Source organism: Rhinolophus sinicus, chromosome 3, assembly GCF_057876585.1.
Source record: "Rhinolophus sinicus isolate RSI-liver-muscle chromosome 3, RSI-T2T, whole genome shotgun sequence".
Lineage (NCBI taxonomy): Eukaryota > Metazoa > Chordata > Mammalia > Chiroptera > Rhinolophidae > Rhinolophus > Rhinolophus sinicus.
In genome coordinates, this window is record NC_142503.1 from 155,773,993 (window position 1) to 155,790,034 (window position 16,042).

The following is a 16,042-nucleotide window of genomic DNA, read 5'->3' on the forward strand; positions in this document are numbered from 1 at the left end:
TAACATGTTGAAATAAATTACAACTCAAAAATATGTCTCACACTGAACTATCTAATGGGACTTAGAATGGGTTAGAAGCTTATTATTTCCTAATCTATAGCCAGAGGCAGAGAGTAATTACAATAGTTATAATTAATAGTTAACGTTAACACAAATGTACTGCAGTGACACCTACCTAAAGAAGGCTATTTTAAACTGCATGTCTCACAAGGAATGGTTATTGTCCATATAGGCATTTTTCCAATAAAACCCTTGAACAGCAGTGTTAAACCTGGATTTTCATTTTAGTTCAGGTGGGCGCTTAGCCTATGCAGGATGACAAATATTTTCTGCTTCCCTTTAGGGGCACACCAGCCCTGCTGGCCTTGCTGCTAAAATGTGTAGCAGCTGCTGACATCAATTTGTACCAGAAATTCCCCAACACACTGGGAACACTCATCCTGCTACATAATGGTAATGGAGGAGGAATATAGACAGGAAAAGTAGTACTGGCAAGGCTAGGAGGGAATGAGGGAAGAGATTATGGAAAATCCCAAAACACGGAAGAAGGATTCAGAAGGGGAAGAACACTAATGTGAACAAAACAGAGCTTCCAAAGCCCAGGGGAGCATTTACAATATAGACTAGTGTAATTGGTCACTGCTTCTCATCTCTGTAGCCAATCTTCCTCATTGTGCTTCTCGCAGACATCAAGTCAGCCACCCCTTCACTGACAACTGAGTATTGAAACAAAGCCCTCCACTGAGCACTTTCAAGGATACCTTGAGTCCTTGCCAGGGCAGGCTGCCTCGAAGGAAATACATGAACATATGGCCTAGGGCTTCCAAATCATCCCGCCGGCTTTGCTCTAAAAGGGAAGATAGATCACACATTACATTTGCAGTTATTAAAGCAGAAAGGGGCTCAAAACCAAGCAGTCCCTTTAGAAACCCTTCTGCTCTGGAAAGGTTTACTAATTCTTTGTATGCCTAAACCAGGGATAGTATTTTAGGTCAAAACCAAAAAACAATGTGTACCACCTTTGCTTAGATCTGTCACTGACAAGTAAATATCAAGTGAAAAGAGCAAATCCTAAACTAAAACCAAGTCCAAATCACTAAATGGTGAGTAACCACCCCTCACTCAATGCGGTCACCTTCCCGAAAGTAAGATTAATTTAAATGAAATAATTATTTTCAGTATATGAGCTACAATTACCCTTGGTTACCATCAGGGAAAGTGGGAAGCAGATCAAGCAGCTGAAGCTGTTCAAACAGTCCATTCTGGAAAGGCCTGTGAAGACTCAAGCTGCAGAATGCCTAGCACATATGCATTAGTGCTTTTTATTTGTCATAAAAAATTAATAAAAAACTATTTTCAAAACTTGATTTGATATAAGCAAACATCAACGCACAATCTCTCAGCTCCATTGTATGTGTACCAGGTTCCAAGGCCACCTTAAGAAAAAATTTAAATTTATTACTAAGGTGCCCTTTATGGGCACATAAAACAGGATCCCTGGGGGCGGCCTATGGTGAGCTCTTAACAACAGGATTGCTGGTTTGATTCCCACATGGGCCAGTGAGCTGTGCCCTTCACAGCTAGATTGAAGACAACGAGCTGTAGCTGAGCTGCTGGTGGGGCAGCCGGATGGTTCAGTTGCGTAGAGCGTGATCTCTTAATAACAAGGTTGCCAATTCAATTCCCACATAGGATGGTGGACTGCGCCCTCTGCAACTAAGACTGAAAACGGTGACTGGACTTAGAGCTGAGCTGTGCCCTCACAATTAGACTGAAGGGCAATGACTTGACTTGGAGCTGGTGGGCCCTGGAAGAACACTGTTCCCCAATATTCCTCAATAGAAATAAAAATAAATAAATAAATAAGGATCCCTGCATTCTGGGAGCTTATCATATAAAACAAGTTGCTGGGTTTTTCTTTCTTTCAATTGGAAAGATTAAAATGGTAATGACTGCAGAGTAACACCCTATATCTCCTTTGGTTGTTAGACTGAATATAATTAGTACATGCCTCCATTTCTGATTTGCCAATTATGGTTCATTTCAGGCATTTTATGTTTATTTTTCCAAATCAAGCTTAGGCCTTTATCGAAAGAAATTACAGAAGACTAAGGGCTACCTTAAACTTGGCTGTGCTTTCATTGTGTAGAAAGTAAAGTCAAAGAGAATCAAGGAGGCAGGGAAAGCTATTTAGCCAACTCAAAATACAAAAGCACAACACGGTTTAACTGTGGCCACGAATTTTAGGCAATTTGCATGAAAAAGAGTGAAAAGTACTCTACTGGGTAGATGAACAAAAAGGCAACTTTCTAAATTGCCACCTAAGTAGATTTTTGAAAAGTGGTCACCAATGGGAAGGGGAGGCACCCTGACAAAATATGTAAATAACCTAAAATTAGTTGATGCACATCAGTTGATATAATCTTAAAAAGAATAAAATCGAACAGGAAGACCAGAAGCTTTTGTCTACATAGCTTGCCTAAAGGATGCAATAAATTTTATACATAACTGAAAACAAAGTCATTAGACAAAAACAGTTTGTTAACAGAGCTTCAAGTTACACAAAAAAAAGAAAGAACAAGCAAGGTGAACTGAGGCCTCCAACAAAGCAGGGCAGACAGAGAAACCACCTTGCACGTTCTCACACTGCATCACACCTACTCATCACCTCTCCATTTTTATATTCACTTCCTGTAAGGAGGCCCCTCAGTAATAAAAAATTCACTGGACAAATGGTTGCAATTTAGTAAGTTGAGAACTAGAGGGCGACATTTCCCACATTTTCAATATTGATCAGCCCTGCAGGAAAAAAGGCCAACTTCTCTCTTCAGAGCAAAGCCAATTATAAAATGAAATTTAGAAAGAAACAAAAAATGTGTGTGTGTGTGTGTGTGTGTGTATGTAAACACATTTAAGCCCACAGGAATAATTAATAAAGTAACTTTCAAATACTGAGAACCATGAAAAATAGCTGTGGAATATGGGATAACAGTGGTTCTAGAGTCAGGTCATCTAGATCTTGGCCCATCCTTTCCATTAATTTAATCTATGTGAAATTAAGCATGGCCAAGTCATCTACTTTGGGCCTAAGTTTCCTTATCTGAAAATAAAGTGGTTGATTTAGATAGTCTGAAAAGTTGTTTTCCAGCCAGCTCTACACTAACCCATGATAATGTAATCCATTTAAGGCCTTTTTAAGAAAAAAACAGGGTGAAAACCAGAGCCATGCTTTATTTCGTATTTCTTTGAACATTCCACATTCATCAAAGTCAGTATTTCCACATACCCTTGTTTATTCATCATGCAAGACATTTTCACTTTCAAAGAAGGTAGGTTTCAACACCAATGAGACCAGTAGGACACAAAATTCTTCTCCACCATATAGGTTTGCTCTCAACCAATTAGAAAGACATGCATGGTTTACATATATCACATCCTTGAGTTTGGGTCAAATATATTTTGTTGTATTAATAGTAAAGGAGCTAGGTAACCCAGGGCTCTCACCCTAACTTCAACCATGAAAGAACACTTAACGGGTTGTCTTAATCAGTGGGGGAAGGTGGCTAACTGGATGTGGCAATGTCGGGCTTAGGAGACATCTTCCCTTGTTCTCTTCCCTCGCAAAATTAATAGGCAATTCTTTCCAAGTTATTTGAAGATACACTTCCCTTTTTCTTCATTACAACATAAAGGATGCTACATATTTAAAAACCAATAGGATTAGAGTTCCTACGTAAACTTCGCTGGTTTGAGACTCTGGCCAGAGTTTAAAGGACATGTGACAACCATCTGTATGTCTTCTCTCTAATACTGACAAAATATTGTGACAGGTTGGATCTGACCTGAAAAACTCTGGAACTAGGAAGTCCAAGTTTGGATATAAACTCAAAGTTCCATCAGAAATGGCGACCCACACTAAGAGATGAAGGAACTCAGTCTGACAACAGTAGATGCTTAAAACATTTTGTTGAATAAATGATAATTATTATTATAGAGTCTTTACTATAGAGCCAGGCACTATACTAAACATTTTAGATGCATTATGTCACAGAACCCTCTGATATAAGGTTTGTGCCCATTTCATAGATGAGGTAACTGAGGCTGAGGGAGGAAGGTTATTGGATCAAAATCACATAGCTTTAAGCGAAAGAGATAAGATTTGTATCCCTTTTTCTTAATGATTACATTGTACCTTTTACAAAAACAACGCGGATAACCATCCCTGTCTGTCCTTGTTTTTCCTGACAAGAACAATAAAATTAGAACACGAATTAATGAGCCCAGGAAGTAGGCACTTGGAAGAACAATTTCTAGAGTCTGTCAGTTAAACCAAGCAATTATGGCTTTACAACACAGGCTGTCTCCTTGTAAAAGGGAAGTAAAAAGGAACACAGAGCACTATGCGAGACCTGTGTTATATGTTACCCCTTCAATTCTCAAAACATCCTTGTGAAATATTACTCTCATTTTACAGATAAAAGTGACAATGATAATACGTAGCAGAGGAGCTTCTAATCTAATTTTAAAGCGTTACATTTAGTTAAGTGAGGATTTCCATGTTGTTATTGACAACATTCTGACAGCATTCATGATTTCAACTCAAGCTGTACCACACTACTTTGTAAAGTCGTTTTTACTCTTCACTAATACTAGAATCATCATCTGAATACCTGTGCAGTTTACTCCATGAAGAAACTTCGTAGCTGTTGATTTTAGTCTTTAAAATACTTTAGTGTACAAGTTGATTAATATTCAAACACCTGATGTAATCAACTATGTCTAGGATTATGAAACCTGATATTCTGCTTACAGAATGTAGATGGTATCTTTCAAACATATTTTTTCAATCACCTTGGAAACTTTTCTCCAAATAGAATCTTCCATGAAAGACCAACATATAAACAGATAAAAAGGGAAGTTTTACTGGAGATGCTGGTGAGGGGCCGAGGACCCTGCCTACTTTGCCTTCCACTGTTCTTAAGGCTTCTCTCTCCTGAACTAGTTCCTCTAACAAGTAAGGCCTTCTGCCTTGATCGGAGCTTCTGCAGTATTTGTACACACAGTCAATCCTGAATAAAATGCAAGACTCATGGAAAAGCAAATATATTTTCACTGAATAAGACGTAGGCTCTTCCTTGAAGAACTATCATGGAACTGCGCACAGTGACCAGCAGCCTAGCCCGTTTTTCATGGAAATGCTCCCTCCCCAACAGGTATTAGCCCGATGTCCTATATAAGGTTATTTGTATCAAATTAAATAAAATGCTATGACTTTAATACACTAATTCAAGTACCTACACTGCTAAGAAATGAAGAATTTGGAAACACAGTATAGTCGACCTTTGAACAACACGGGGGTTTGGGGTGCCGACCGCCTGCACCGTTGAAAACCCACATATAACTTCTGACTCTGCCAAACATAACTAATAGCCTACAGCCAATTAACATGTATTTTGTATATGTAATATATATATATATATATATATATATATGTGTATATATATATATATATATATATATATGTATTCTCACAATAAACTAGAGGAAAGAAAATGTTTACAAAATCATAAAGAAAAAGTATTTATAGTATTCATTGAAAAAAATCTGTAAACGGATCCGTGTAGTTCAAAACTGTGTTATTCAAGGGTCAACTGTATAAAGAATTAAAATCCTTAAATTGTTAACAGAATACTCAGGAAAGTCACTAACTTACCATCATAAGTTCTCAAGTATAAACATCACTTACCTGTGAAGCAGTAAGAATCACAGGTTGTAATGCAGAATGGGGACAAAAGTGTTATTAGAACAAAAGGCTGTTTTAACGACCTGCCCCTTCCAAGGAGCAGAAAATAAACACACCTTTGCCAAGATGCGTGTTGATAGACATGTATCTTGCAGTTCCAGTTAAACTTTTGTGCTCCCTATAAGGTATATGTTTTTTGGTTTCAGGGTCAATGTATTCCTTGGCCAGTCCAAAGTCTATAATGTGTATAACATGTTCTTTCTTATTGCCTTGCCGGCCAATCAGGAAGTTCTCTGGCTTGACATCTCGGTAAATGAGATTCTTTGAGTGCACATATTCCATTCGAGAAAGCTGAAAAGAAAAACACAATGATGGAAATTCTCCAATGAAGTCTACTGAAAAAATACATCAAAACATTTTCTTTTATCAGCCCAAGGTTTTAATTACTGAAATGAAAATAAAAAACTCATTTCTTCTTCACTACCTAGTCACTTTACTCTTGTAAACAAGACAACATTTTCTGATATGAACATATACACAACAAATATCACAATAAAAGAGTGGGATAGTACAGTTCAGCTAAGATGATAATATACAGTTTTACCTCATGTTACAATTTGCAAATGATGAATAGTATTAGGTGTTCTTATTCTACTTCAGAGAGTAAGCATTTGGGAGGCAAGAAGCATTCCCAGACAGGGTATCGGAATATGCTGGCTGCCTTTGAACACAGGTGCCACTGCCACATTCACCCCAGTCCAGCTCTTTGTTGCAGAAACGAGGGAAGTGAGGCCCAGAAAAGTTAACACTGGACTGATATCAAAGAGTTAATTATCAGCAGAGCTAGGAGTGCAGTTTATATGTGAATGTAAAAACAGTCCAAAATAATAATCAACATTATTTCAAAGTTCATTAAGTTCATTTCTATCTACAAAGCTTTTCTACTTATTCAGTCTAGAAAGGGAAGCTCAGACATTTGAATTTTAGACTAAGAAGTCAAGGTCAATTTTTCAGCATTTCCAAGTTTTTGATGTAAAGTGGGTTAGACCTACATCATCACGTCAGACCAATAAAAATGCATTCGCATTCTTTCCAGAGGCTGACAAGCTTCTCAAAGGAACTGTCTTAACTGCTCCTTAAACTGGTAATGATATGCAATTTGGCAGGCGCTGAGAGAGCTGCCTCTTCAGCTATGTCAGTTTGAGAACTGGAGGCCAGAGAATTAAGGAGGGTTCTTGGTCACACAATTTTGGAATCTGATTGTCAGGGCAGTGGGTTACATTTCCAATCTTTTCTTGGATGCAACAGAAAAGGGAGAGGGAGGACGTGACAAAACCTAACAGGCATGTGTTTAAAATCTATAAATAAAACATCTAAGAAATTACTTGCATTTGTACAACTTCCCCTAGTCATCTTCTTTTTCCCTAATCTAAATGATATACTTCCACTTCAGCTAAGGGCAGGGTATTGCTCTGAGGTGCAAACTCTTAAAACAGAGCAAAGGGCAGAGGCAGTGGACTTATCTGGATTGGCCCCTGTTGCCCTGGTCAGCTTCCTAAGAACACTATCAAGCCTATGAGTGTGCATTCACTCGGTGTCACTACAGCTGGTAAACCACCAAAAGGGACACGAGGATGTGGCTGCAGGACCCACCTGTCCTCCTGCAGAATAGCAATGCCAACTTACCAACTGGATGGCTATCATTAACACAGTCTTCAGAGTAAAAGTCCGGTCACAGAGGTCAAACAAGTCCTCCAAGCTAGGCCCGAGGAGCTCCAGCACCATCGCATTGTACTTCCCACATGGTCCAAAGTAATACACCTGTGGGAGACCTTCACCTGAAAGCAGAGGGGAAATGGGGTGCGAATGGGGGAACAAAAACCAAAAGATGAGATAGTCGCAGCAGCACTGAGTAGATGTAAAGAAAGTACAGTTTGTGAGATTTCCATTTTCCTTCCTAGTCCCTCCTGGAGAACTTAAACTGAGCACAACAGCTTCAAAGGGAACTAATGATGAGTGGGAAAGGCTAAGTCCTTTCACAGTAGGTTCAAATAAGCAGTTATTTCATACCAGAGTGTCAAAGACATTTCCATTGCTATGTAAGACAGAGAATGGTCCCTGATTCATCACTGGGTCAGAGTGTAAACTATTTCCCCCCAAGGATGCCCAAGAGCGCATGGTTATTAACGGTTCAAAAGACAGCTCTCGCTGAGCTCAAAAGGCCAGGCTAACAGACCCTGTTGCATTCTCTGGTTTCATTTGCACTTCCTATGCTTACTGCCAAAGCCACACATGGAGCTGTTGGCAGCTGCTGCCCCAAGGACAACTCAGTCTGCAGGGGTGAGGTCACAGAGGGTGCAGCCTGGCCTCTTCTCACAGCGAGTCTTGGTAGTTTCCTGTTTTCTATTAACTGGAGCAAAGTCAACAGATAGGGTTTGGTTACTGATAAGTAATTATGAAAGAAATAGGGGGAAAAAATACAAGTCTGGGTTTCCCCCAGATTTGAAATTCATAGCTATAAGAAACCAAAATCTAGACTTTCTCACCAAAGTGGCAACTTGTGAATGAATTTCCTCCTTAAAATGTACTGTAAATATGAGGCACTCAGTAAATGTGACAAATGAGGCACTCAGAACATTGAAAAAAACCTGGTGTCATAGAGCAGAAACACTTCCATCTTACACAATAATGTATACCATGGTTTACAGCTGTATATGCTGCAGATTACTGCTTACAAGTTTTTTAGAAAACAAAATTCTCGGCATCTTCGTATCTCTTTTTATTTGTACAGCTAAGATACAGGCAGAGGTCATTATATCTGCTATGACCTGAATGTTTGCACCCCCCACCCCCAAAGTTGAAACCTAAGGTCTAATGTGTTTTAAGACTTGGGGCCTTTGCGAGGCGTTAGGTCATGAGGCAGAGCCCTCATGAAAGAGATTAGCCCCCCCCCCCCCCCGAAAACTTCCACCATGTGAGGACACAGTAGGAAGTCAGTCGTCTACAACCCAGAAGGGAGCCTTCATCAGAACCCGACCGTGCTGGTGCCCAGATCTTGGACTTCCAGCCTCTGGAACTGTGAGAAATAAATTTCTGTGCTTATAAGCCATCCAGTTTGTGGTATTTTGTTATAGCAGCTTGAATGGACGAAGACAATATGCGCCACCTAATAACCCAAGGTGCCAATCATTCTCTCCAGGACAGGTCTTGCATGTGTGGAGTTGGTATGATTCATTGCTACGATACGTGTTTACCTGTTTCATGTGCTGCATCAGGCTATCTTGTTCCAGCTAAAGACTAAACAACTTGAGTGTTTTAATAAGTTCATTCCTAGCTCAAATCATCTAATATAGTATACTCTGTTCCTGCTAGTTCCATAAATATCCATTGAACTGTCCTTGTGGTTATTTTGATTGTCCCTATCTCCAAAAGGAAACAGAATTTAATTTGAAATGTCTTTCCCCCAACCCCTGTTGTTTTGAAGAACTCATTTTTCAGTGTATTTAAAATATGTAAAACCTAACAGCTGTTCCCAGCGAGTCCAGCTGAGGAATCCGAAGTAGAACACTATCGTGGAGATTCATTGTTTTTATTAATCAGACACATGGTAATTGTAGCTTGGGATCTTTTACATTTATATCCTATGTAATAGTTTTTGATGTCACTAAAATTTGATTTTTCTAGTATAAGTATTATATTCTTCAAAACAGGTTGAGGCAAATCTGTTGTTTGCCTGCCTAATATCCACTCTTCCTTCTTTCTTAATAATAGAACTTCTAATTATAGTGAATAGCAACCTGCCCAGTTATAACTTTCCAGCCTCCCTTGATAATAGGAATAACAAGTGAGATGGAAGCAGAAATCATGGATGGGATGGTTCTAAAAAAGCTCTTTCAAGGGAGATGACTCAAGTTGGAGCTATGCCCCTTTGATGATGGCTGAAGCTCCAGAAGCCATCTATATATGTTGGTAACTGCAGTTTAAAAGGTTAAAAATAATTGCAAAAACCGCAATAACTTTTGCACCAACCTAACAGCACCATCAGACGCCTGCAGGATGTAAGATAGTGCCAAGAATGGATGAAACAACAACAGAAGAACCCGAGTACCTGATGGCTATGAAGTAACCACACCAATGTTGGACTTCCCTTCCCTCTGGACTTTTTTAATCCAAAATAAAAATCAATCTTTGCCTTGACTTAACTACTGTTATTTGGATTTTTTTTTACAGCTAAATCTAATACTAATTAATAAGCAATTTATTCCTTTAGTCGGTTAAATTGCAAATCTGGGTACAACATCCTCCTCTGAAGTAAAGCTAAAAGTCAGGCCTGCTTAGAAATATAATATTAGTATAACTTCCTAGACTTGCTGCCAATATTTAAGGAACAGTTTAAATGAGACAAATGAACATCCTGTTCTTGACAGTCTTTAGTGCCAAACCTAGGTATCTCTTGTTAGAAATGTCCATGTTTACAAAGAAGTCACAAAAGCATTCTGGGTGATGTCTATAATTTCTAACTGTGAGTTATATTACTCGTAACCCCTGCCTTTAACTTCAGAGATGGGAGAAGTTCCTGCTGGCTGCATGATTGCTCCTGTTATTAAATACCCTGAGACCTCACAATACTCTGTCAGGATTTGGGATACTCAAGACAACTTCTCAATTACTGCGTGGCTTTAAAGCTTTTCTCAAAGATGGACTAGGCCCAAGATGCTAGTATGAAAAGAGCTCAAGTCAGAGTCTTGGATCTAGTATTTGGTTGGTTCTGCTACCAATTCTGTAAAGAAGAGAGGTTTAGAATAGTTCCGTTTTAAATCCAAAATTCTGACCACAGCTGAGATCTCCTTCTAGTTCCTCTTTGTAAAGCCATAGAACCAGCATGAAAGAAACTCGCCTCCATGTCACATAGAATGTGTGTGGTACACGTACAAATGTAAGCAGGGAGCGGTACTCAACTAGAAGTGTGTCAGTTGGAAACATCTCTAAAACTTGAAAAAAACAGATGCAGTGACTTCCCTTCAAACTTACTAAACCAAAATTTCTGGTAGTGGATGTAAGCACAGATCCACAGGTGATTCTGAAGTGCAACCTCAGCTGGAAAACTCTGTGTCTAGAGGGTAAAAATAAAAGGCATTTCTTTGTTTTATGACTAAAAATATATGAGGACTCAGAAAACATTGACAGAGCAGTCGCTTTCAGAAATTCCGTTACATCAGAAATATTAGACTCAATACCTTTTGAAGGGAATCATTTTAAGGCTATTTAAAAGACTTGTTTAGAGCTTCTTAGATATTACAGAAAATGTACTGCTGAGTATAAAAGTCTCTTTGGGAGATGTAGCCATAATTTGTTAGAACTACTTGTACAGAAAGATGCCCACGCAAGTTCCATTCTGTGCCTAGTTTCTTGCATGACTGCCCATTAACTGGCCAGTGCTGGTGGTGAAAGACACAGAGAAGCGCACTGAGAAAGTCTTGTCTTTTTGGTCACAGATTACCACAAATAATTTTTTATCACCTGGGCTTCATTTACATGAGAAACCCTGTGTTTTACATTTTATTCTTCTTTTGCCATCTCTAATTCCATTGCTTCAGAAAATTACAATTAATCCACATTATGCTGTGAAATCCTTTAGTAAGACTGGGTATGAGGGCAAAGCCTTAAATACAACACAAGCTACACACATGGTAAACAAGGTACTTCCTGCACGTAAACATGAGATACTGGAAATGAAGTGGGAGAGGTAGGAAAGGCGGACATGCACTGAATTCTCTGATCCGTGGTATTTCAGAAACCAAGGTAGTTTTCTAATCTCTCATCTGTGATGGAAATGAAGCACTAGTGAGGTCTCCCTCCTTACTTGGTCAGCTGCATAAAAGCCTAGAAATTAAAGAAGTGAATCCGGAATTTTCCTTTTCTAAAGGCTTTCCAATAGATTTCATTTAGCTACAGGTTCCATCTCTTACAAACCAAAACTGCAAGTTTATATATACATTGCACATGTTACCTTGTACATTTTCGTAGGGTAGCATGAAACAGCTTTTCCACCCACCAATAACATGTTCTTATAAACCCTGCTGGACATGTGACACACACAGAGCAAGTTGCACAGAAGGAAGTGAGGTGCTCATCACTACAGCTAAGTTTCAGTCTGGCATAAATTTAACTTGGGTTAAACACACAAAATCAAGGATAATGGCTTCTTTATCATCCGAGCTGTTACCTAAAAAGATTCCATAATGCATTATGAACAGTACCTACTCTAAGTAGAGATATTTTTAAACGCACATCAGGCTGAGAACTGAAATAGAACCACCTTGAAGCTTTTGGTAATTTGATCACATTATTGCCTAATAATTAGCCTTTCATCTTTTTGAAAAACTAAATTACCTAGCTGTGAAGCAATTTCAAAGTCCCATACCTACATTAATATCTAGATATAAAAAATAACATCTATATGAAAATACTCTATGAAAAAATAAGCATAGCTCGGTGATCACTGTCTTCTAAAGTCAGGGCCGGGGAAAACCTTTAAGGGCATAATGACCTTGGCAATTCACTTCTTTTATCTGTTTATACAGTTTTTTAATTTGTAAAGAGAATACAATAATTTTTCTCCAGAATTAAACTGTCCTTGGTCCCATCAATGGTAGTGGCTTCCAACTACTGAATGTTCTTTATTGTTTGAGAGAATCAGGGAATTATTTACATATGGGGAATTATCATCAATAATATTAAATAAAGCCACTTAACAAAAAAGAAAGAATAGGCAGATAAACAGGTCGATATTTCATAGGAAGAACTGAAAGTGGAAAATGAAAGCAGTGCTTTTAAAACTCAGGAAATAACTAAAAAACAATGCATTATTACAAAGACAAGACAATACATGTGTTTCTCTTTTAAGAACAGAATCCCTTTCATTTTTCTGACTCTGAAAAATGCCTCTTTGCAATATGAACCAGTTCAACATATGAATATACTCAACATGCTGGTTTAATAACAAAAACAGCCAGACCCAGAATTAAAGCATCAGGATAACGTTGTCTGTCCTATAATGAAAAATGTTTTACAATCATCTTATTCACAGGTCTCTTGGGAACTGGAGTATCTCTAGACATATCTGCTGCTAACATAAGCTCACATTTGTGTGGTGGGGGAAGAGGAGGCAAGGAAAGGCAAGTGCAGTGAGACACAGAAACTGACCTTTTCCAGTTTCTCTATCACACACATAATTACCAAGTGCCTCAAAGAAGGTTCAAAGTTTTATTTATCCAAAGGAGTCAAGAAAGAAAGCTCAAGATAGGAGGACAGATTCCTTCTGTAGTAGATAGCACGTAAGATAAACACTATTTAAAAAGTATTTTGTGTAATGGGGGTGGGGGGGTGGGCTGGGGATGGGGGATTCTTTCTCTTTCCAAAAAGACACACTCAGCTCAGAACTGGTAAATTTAAGGGATAAAAACACCGTCTCTGAAAGCTTTCCACTTTCCTCAGAAGGGCAATTCCTGTGATTAAGTTATGAAGACAGAATTTCAAAAGCTAAGAGATGCCCAATTCTTCTTTACAAACATCTGAACAATAAAAAGTCAAGGAAATTCTAGCAAGCATTTAGAAGGAATGAGAAGAAAAAAAAGAGGTCACTCCCAAGTACAGTGAGCCTCTTTCTGACAATCCTGCCCCACTCCTGTTACACTTTCCCCGTCCACGTGTCTATCTTGCCTGTCACCACCAGAAGGCTGTCTGAAGGCTGCAACTACAACGTGTTAAGTAAGTTTGTGTGTCCGTGACAAGCTAGCACTGGTCCAAGCATATGGTAGATAAGGGTAGAATAAGCACAAATTAAACAAATAAACAAACGAACACAGCTCAGTGAAACGCCACTTGAGTTTTCTATTTGGAATGTACAAGGCTCGCCTCTAAATGCTCACACACGTAATACAGAGCAAAACAAATTAATCAGATTTTAAATGAGCAGGGAATGCTAACACAGTTGATATTTCTGAGTAGTTCTTGTTTGAATTCCATGGGAATGACTGAAAAAAAAAAAAAAAGTTCTGTTGGGCAAGTCCCAGTAAGAAGATTGCACATAATTCAGAGTTGTAGTTCTACACTGACTTTATCCTGTGTTTTCTTCCATGATGGTAGTTATGGTATCTGCAGTTTCATCTTGCTGTTCCCATATGTAGATGAACTACGTAGAATTACTCATTTAAGTTAACAGCAGTGAAAGTTACACACAAACAAATGTAAATGTCTTCCCTGCTCTCAAAAAGCCACCTGCCAATCCAAATAGGTTAAATGACTAACAAAATTAGTCATCTAAGTCATCTAATCTGCAAAGGAGTCTAATGACACCTTTCTTTTTCTTCACCCCCTCCATTTATATGTAAACAAACTCTTTATTTTGGTCCTAGCGAACTTGGAATTATGTGGTCTTTATATTACATAAGTAGCCCTCTTCTTTTCTTACTTAAATCTTAGTCATCCCATGAAGAAAAAGGGAAATCCTAGTAATAAGTCCATTTTACGTAGGAGACAGAGACCCTGAGAGATGGGGCCTGGACTTACTTAGGTAACAGAGTTGCCCAAATAACAGAACCAGCTCTCTCAACTGCAGACTCGCTGCTCTCTTCTTTACACTGAGCTAATTCTCTGCTTTTACACTGATTCTCTCTTCTTTATACTGATTCTCTGCCTCTGTTCTTCTTCCCTTTCATACATGTGGTTGCCAAAGTTATTCCCTATCCTACCTCTTCCAAACCACATGCCTTTTAAGTTAACATTTACTTTTTCCAGCAATTCTCTGTCACTCTTCCGAGATGTAAACCTCCCATCCCTACTACACAGGCAGCGTAACCTGTTCTAGCCACGCCGTGGTTCCCATCTGTGTTGTATCAGCTCCATGTACACTGTCTTCCCAGATTTCCTATCATGTGTCCATCTCTCTGTAGCTCTTGAGCTCTGTGAATTCCAGTCATTGGTCTGGAACAGACGCCACCTGGTGTATTACCTATTTAAATTATAAAAGTGATATATACTCATTTCCAACAAACATAACAGCAAACTAAAAGCAGTACAGAAATATATGAAGAAAAAGTATCCATATCCATAACAACAGATCATATAACACATATGCATAACTAAGAATCTTTTTCTGCAGCTTCATTTTTAATTTAATACTATGTAGTGGACGTTTATTCTTGTCAACACATGGATATACTACATGGTATCCCTTTCTATGATGAATCATATTTGTTTAAGTTTTCCTGTACCAGGACATTTAGGTTGTATCCATATATTTGTTATTAGAAATAGATATTATAGTGAACAGCTATTGTTTTTGCCCGGCTTGCATCCTTCTTCCTTCTTTTGATAAAAACACCTTCCTCTTCCAGTGGAAAAGCACCATTTCCTCGGTGTTACTTGATGTGGGTAAAGTGATTCAACTCATTTCCCACTGCCACCCCAAGGATATGACTCAAGCCAGGTTCATCAGAGTATTCTATCCCCCTGCCCTGGGGAATTGGGTCAAAGATGGGTGCTTGGCTAATCTCAGTACAATGACAGTCCACTCCAGGACTCCTGTGGAACTGGAGGAGAGAAGTAACCCCCCTCCCCTCACTCCTGCCCTGCCTGCTAAAATGGAAGGGGTAAGCCTGGAGCTGCCCGGCACCACCACACGAGAACAGGTAGACTACCTGTCTGGGAATGAAACTAACAGAAAGCAGAGTTGAGAGCAACAGAGAGACAGACAAATACACCACGTAACCTGAGGACCAAGGACAGTGTTGGTCCTAGATCTGGCTGGCCAGACGTGAGAATATTGCTGGACTTCTCAGTCTCGTGAATGAAGAAATTCTTGCCCCACCCACTCTCTCTGAAGTGAGCTTGAACTCTATCACTTGAAAATGAAAGTGTTTAGACAATTATGTGTACAATACTGCAAAAAAATCCTTGTGTCTACGTTTCAGGGCAAGAATGCAAATATGTTTTGAGGGTAAATTCCCTGAAGAGGAAATGCTGAGTCAAGGGGTATGAGTATTTAACATTTTAGTACACACTGACAAATTGCCGGAGTTCTAAATCCTCTTTGGTCCCTGGCCTGTTTCAAGTCCTGGGCCAATTTTCAACATTTAGTACTGCCGTCCTATTACTTAAGTATCCAAGCCCATGGAGTATTTAAAAATGCTTTCAGAACCTGTCTTGACCCACTATTCCCAAAGCCCCAGCCACAGTGTGTTTGGAGGAAATTTAGCTTTTTATCCAAATTGTCACTGATATTTCAAAGGCAGAAGA

The 16,042-nt window shown here is 38.9% G+C and overlaps 1 protein-coding gene across 10 annotated transcripts in view; it reads right to left on the bottom strand.

Annotated features, from left to right (window-relative positions):
* The window catches only part of CSNK1G1 (casein kinase 1 gamma 1), a 157,075-nt gene that overhangs the window by 32,820 nt on the left and 108,213 nt on the right, over positions 1-16,042 (bottom strand). For all 10 annotated transcript variants that reach the window (XM_074327582.2, XM_088797290.1, XM_088797288.1 and 7 more), the window contains 3 exons: positions 7,430-7,581; positions 5,860-6,094; positions 762-847 (listed from right to left, as the gene is read on the bottom strand). In XM_074327582.2, the coding sequence (XP_074183683.1) occupies positions 762-847; positions 5,860-6,094; positions 7,430-7,581 (473 nt within the window). The remainder of the gene's footprint in view (positions 1-761; positions 848-5,859; positions 6,095-7,429; positions 7,582-16,042) is intronic.